This window comes from Rhagoletis pomonella, unplaced genomic scaffold, assembly GCF_013731165.1.
Source record: "Rhagoletis pomonella isolate Grant_MI unplaced genomic scaffold, Rhpom_1.0 Rhpom_scaffold_00005, whole genome shotgun sequence".
NCBI lineage: Eukaryota > Metazoa > Arthropoda > Insecta > Diptera > Tephritidae > Rhagoletis > Rhagoletis pomonella.
The window spans coordinates 17,264,195-17,270,312 of record NW_023458559.1 but is presented as its reverse complement, the minus strand read 5'-3'; the positions used below and the strand labels follow the sequence as shown (position 1 = coordinate 17,270,312).

At 33.8% G+C, this 6,118-nt stretch overlaps 1 protein-coding gene across 1 annotated transcript; it reads right to left on the bottom strand.

Moving 5' to 3' along the window:
- Positions 1-2,592: 2,592 nt before the first annotated feature.
- LOC118740021 (putative nuclease HARBI1) lies at positions 2,593-5,515 on the bottom strand. Its single transcript, XM_036471520.1, has 4 exons — positions 5,319-5,515; positions 4,981-5,267; positions 4,432-4,910; positions 2,593-2,760 (listed from the first exon to the last, which is right to left on the bottom strand). The coding sequence occupies exons 1-4, from the start codon at positions 5,513-5,515 to the stop codon at positions 2,593-2,595; spliced, it is 1,131 nt and encodes a 376-aa protein (XP_036327413.1).
- Positions 5,516-6,118: the final 603 nt, after the last annotated feature.

The window sequence follows — 6,118 nt, the reverse complement described above, 5'->3', positions numbered from 1 at the left end:
TTACCAATTTAATTGAGTTAAATTTTCAAACAGGCGGCCACCCTTCTCAAACATATTTCCGACAGTAGGTCTTTGAAAAACTCTTTAGTTTGATACCCACATTGCAATATTTCATTTGCTTATTCAATTTAACTGAGTTGAAATTTTCAAAAAGGTGGCAACCCTCCTCAAAAGTGTTTCTCAAAGTCTTCTTTTTTAAACCTCTTTAATTTGATACCTATATCAATTAAATTGAGTTAAATTTTCAAACAGGTGGCAACCCTCCTCAAACGTATTTTCGGCTGTAAGCCTTCTTAAAATTCTAAAGTTTGATACCCAAATTGCAGTATTTCATTTATTTTATCAATTTAACTGAGTTTAAATTTTCAAAGATATGGCAACTCTACTCAAAAATATTTCCAGCAATTATCTTTCTTAACCCTCTTCAATTTAGTATCTATATTGTAAAATATCATTAAGTTTATCAATTAAATTGCGCTAAATTTTTTAACAGGTGTCAACCCTCCTTTAAAGTATTTTCGACTGTAGGCCTTCTTAAAACTCTTTAGTTTGATACCCAAATAGCAATATTTCATTTATTTTATCAATTTAACTGAGTTAAAATTTTAAAAGAGGTGGCAACCGTCCTCAAAAATATTTCCAACAGTTATCTTTCTTAAACGTGTTTATTTTGATACTTATATTGTAATATTTCATTTATTTTATTAACCTAACTTAGGTAAATTTTCAAACAGGTGGTAACCCTCCTAAAACATATTTTCCGCTGTAAACCTTCTTAAAACTCTTTAGTTTGACACCCACATGACAATATTTCATTTATTTGATCAATTTGACGGAGTTAAAATTTTCAAATAGGTGGCAACCCTCCTCAAAATTATTTCCAGCAGGTATCTTTCTTACACCTCTTTAATTTGATACCCATACTGCAATAATTCATTTACTTTATCAATATAATTGGGTTTAAAAATTTTCAAATAGGTTGCAACCCTCTAAATTTTTGTGATTTCATTGATCCTGGTATTATACCGAACAATACAAAAAAAATATTATTAAAATCGGTTCAGCCGTTCTTGAGTTTCGACCCGTGACATACGAACACAACATTTTTATATATATACTAGCAGAGCACCCGACGTCGTTCGGGGTAAACAAATCAAAATATAAAACAGTAATACAAATATTCAGTTCAGCACAAATTAGAGGAGGAAAACTATTCAACTATTTACTATATATTGATCATCACTTTCTGTACTAAAAATCTTGTTCCATTATTAATATAAGGTGGATTAAGGTAACGATAGAATTTTTAAATTAAAATTACTCTACTATGTGTTTTACAAACTCACTTATATAAACCTTACTATAAGCACCCACCATAGATATGTCTGCATACCAAATTTCAAGTTCATGTGACTTATAGTTTCGAAGTTATAGCTGATAAAAACTCCACGTCTACGGGACGTGCCACACCCCCTTTTACAAACTCATTCATATACACCTTACTATAAGCACCTACCGTAGCTGTGCCTGCATATCAGTTTTCAATCTCGTGGGGCTTATGGTTCCGAAGTTAAAGCTGATAAAAATGTCACGGCTATGGGATGTGCCACGACCCCTTTTATAAACCCATTCATATACACTACTAAAAGCACCTACCGTAGCTGTGCCTGCATACCAAATTTCAAGTTCATATGACTTATGGTTTTGAAGTTATAGCTGATAAAAAAATCCGAGCCTATGGGATGTGCCACGCCTCCTTTTACAAACTCCTTCATATATACCTTATTATCTAACACCTACCGTAGATATGTCTGGATACCTAATTTCAAGTTCCTATGACTTATGGTGTCGAAGTTATAGCTGATAAAAAAACTCCGCGACTATTTGATGTGCCACGCCCCCTGTTATAAACTCATTTATATATACCTTATTGTAAGAACCCACCATAAATATGTCTGTATACCAAATTTAAAATTCGTGTGACTTATGGTTTCGAAGTTATAGCTGTTAAAAACTCCACGTCTACGGGATGTGCCACACCCCCTTTTACAAACTCATTCATATACACCTTACTATAAGCACCTACCGTAGCTGTGCCTGCATACCAAATTTCAAGTTCGTAGGGCTTATGGTTCCCAAGTTATAGCCGATAAAAAATTTCACGCCTATGGGAGGTGCCACTCCCCTTGTCGGATCCCAATTCTTTTCACCCTATTATAGGCCCAGGTGTCATAGCAATACTCTGTCAAAAGTTTGTTCGATTCAGTCCGTCCGTTTAGACTGCAACCTGGCACATCCATACATACTGCCACAAATATATAGTAGACATCTATACTTGTCTTAGCGTAAAATAATTTTTGGGGATATCTTGGCCCCGGGGCCACCTATCAGGTAATTTTTAAGTACAACTATTTATTTTCAATTGGCTAAATTGCATTCTTAATATGAGCTAAATCGGCAAGTAAATGCAATTTTTAGGAATATCCCGACCCCAGCGCCACCTAGCGATGAAATTTTTAGTCGAAATATTTCCCTTCAAGGTGCTGACATATGATCCAAATATGAACGAAACGGGTCCAGCCGATTGGTAGTTTAGTTACATTCAATATACTGAAAACCAGGGCTGCAAACCACTCCAAAAATCGGTGTGGTTCGGTTCGGTGGTTCGAACCACTTAGAAAAAGCTTGTACCGGTTCAAGAACCTGTTCACGAGTATCTCTGAACCATGGTTCGGTTCGGTTCAAATGGTTAAATTTAAGCTAAAGGGTACAATTATTGCAAAAATATGACAAATCCATAATATGAATATTAAAGGCTTTGTTACTGAGATCAAATTCAAATACCCACATATATAGTGTAGGGATAGGTAAAATCGATATTCGAAGCTTCGAGATTCGATTTTAATCGAATTTTAGTTCCAAAATGGCGAATTTTCGAAATCGAACTTTGGGGTGCTAAAATTCGGACAAAATCGAATTCGAATTCGCATAACTGACACGACATTTTATCAAGTTTTGGCTATTTTTCTTTTGTTCATTTATGTTTATTTTTTAACCATATAAGTCCAAGTTTAAAACTTTGTGAAAAAATTATAAATATTCTGCACAGTTTCATCTAAATTGCAAATATTTTAATAAGAATTTCTAGGGAAAATTTTTAAGTTTTAAGTTGATTTTTGACAATTTTTTTTTACATTTTTCAATTTTTTGTATGGAATAAAATGCATAATACCTTCAACAAAAATATTATTTAAAGTCAACGCGATTTAGGCGAAATTAGACAAATTTTAATAAACTTTTTAAGGTTAGAACAAAGGTGAGCCTAGCTAGTCGGGTAGACAAAACAGCATAATCAGAATTTTGAATTGATCCTCAAAATCTTGACTTAATATTGAAACCCTAATTTTCAATAGGTTGGAGTTTACACTATGTAGGCCTCAACTTCATATGTACAAGTATACCTATGGTCAAAATAATATGAGTGCGGCATTTGACTATTTTTCTTTTGTTGGTTTAATGTTCACAAATTTTTTATAAAAGTATAGCTCGTTATATAATAACAAGCACATAAATCCAAATTTCAAACTTTGTATGAAAATTTGAAAAACTGCAAACTTCAATAACGTTGCATCAAAGCTCCAAACTTTGCTGGCGTTGTTAAGCATTTTTCCATATAAGAAAAAAATCAAGCATTCTTTATATGGACGAAATTTCAACTCGTTTTACTATACCGGTTGCATTTTTAGACAAATTTGTGTATTACAAAACTTGAAAAATGATGTAGTGGATTTTCATTTTGAACCGAACCGAACCATTTTTTTGGGATGGGTTTCGGTTCGGTTTTGGCATTTAAAAACAAAAACGGTTCGGTTCGTGGTTCGGTTCGAAGCCCGAAAAAAGCGACGGTTCGGTTCAAAAACCGGTTCGGTTCAAAACCGGTTTGCAGCCCTGCTGAAAACTCTATGAAATTGTGAAATCGTGACGTCTCAGAATTCTTCATTTTTCGGCAACAACAACAAAAAATTCGAAATTTTTTTAAATCGAAAAACCTTTCACACAGAAGAACCAAAAAATTACTTTTTACAGAATTGAAGTCGGTTCAGCCGTTTGGTCAGGCATCGTGGTCATACGAAAAACATTTCATTTTTATATATATAGATATAGATATAGAAGAGAAGAAAAACAATTTGTTATAAGGCCATAAAATAACAAAAACAAGTAATAAGAAAACTGAATTACCTTTTTTTTAGTAATAGGAAAACTGAATTACCTTTTATATTATGTGATAAATTTAGACCAATTCATATTTTATTATGTACGCTAAACCGTTACGAAAGCACTTAAAAAATAAAAGACTGAATATAAAATTTTTACATGAAAACTGTGTCCATTTCTAAGTTCTTTCCTTGGAACTGAGAGAGCGAAATCTACTGCAGTGGAAGCATGAGGATCTAATAAAGGTAAATCGTTTTCATTATTTGTGCAGCAAATATTATGTAGAACAGCAGTAGCAACAATTATGCTCTGGACTTTTTTGTGATTTAAACGAATTCCAAGTGACAGAATTGGGAAGCGCCTTTTCCAAACACCATAGCTCCTTTCCACGTTACAACGCGTTCTTATTAAAGACTCATTGAATAAGTTTTCTTCTGGAGTTATCGGTTTAGACAAAGGTGTTATCATAAACTTTTTATTTGGATAACCACTATCTGCAACAATTAAACTATCCCCGAATTCACCGTTTTCGAAACGAGAATAAATCCTGGAATTTCTTAATATATTTGAGTCGTGAGCAGATCCGGGCCAGCGAGCAACAATGTTTGTTATCTTTAAGTTTGCATCACACATTGTTTGGACGTTAATGGAGAAAACTCCTTTTCTATTTCGATAAAGCTCTGAATTATTGCCACCTATGGAATATGTCAATATTTAATAGTATTTTGTGAGTTCGTCTACTAGGCAATAAACAAAAGCAGGTACCTGGTGAGATTATCTTCACGTGCGTACCATCCAAAGCACCTATTACTGTGGGAAACTTAGCAATAATGTAAAATCCTTTATAAGCTTCATATTTTTGGCTGTCATCTTTTGGAAATATTATGAACCGTTCTCTTAGGCAGGCTATATGGTGTGACACCAGCGTAATAACTTTGGACACTGTCGATTTTGATGCCCCAAACAAATCGCCAATTGTTTGAAGCATTCCACTAGTCCCATATACCCGCAAAGTGATTAAAAGCATTTGCTCCTCTGTTAAGGCGTGATTCCTACAAATGGAAAAATTATTACTTTAATTATTAAACTAAAAATATCCTTACCAATCTGTTGGGTGCTTTATGTGATGTCCGATAAGCTCCAAAATGCTATATAAAATGCGATCATAAAAATCTTTGTCATCCAAGACATAGAAAAGATTTGGCCGAGTGGATACAATTCTTGTCCTTCGGAATACAACAATTGTGAGTATTTCGCTTATTTCTGTGTCGCTATAGTCACTGTCAGTAGATAAATCCATTTGATTTTGTTGATTTCACTTTCAAATAAACTTTTCCAGCTGATGACAACTCGACAGATGAACAGCTGATTAGTTAAACTCAGTTTAAACCTGCCAGATTGGGCGTTTAAACTTAGTTTAAACTACGTTTAAATTGAACTGAAAAACTGCACATTGAGTTTAAACGAGAAACGAAGTTAAACTCGCACGGAAAAACTGGCGCTTAAAGTGCTCTAGCAGTTTATAATAAGCAGATATAACTCTCATTTTCGGGATATAGGTTCTTTGAAGCAATAGAAATATTATCGTGTACTAATCTATATATATAAAACAAAGTCGTGTTATTTACACCATTTATAACTCAAGAACGGCTGGACCGATTTTTTTGATATTTGTTTTTTGAAATTGTCTACCTTCCGAATAGCAGAATAGCTATTAAAACAACCGCTAGGTGACGCTGGAGTCGAGTTATTAGTAAAACCCCTATTTATGGTCCGATTCGCCTCATATTTGAGACATGTATTGACAAAAGGAAAAACAATACCATTGCAAAGAAAGAGCCACCAGGTGGAGTTGGAGTCAAGTTATTACTAAAAATCATGTTCATGATCCGATTCGTCTCAT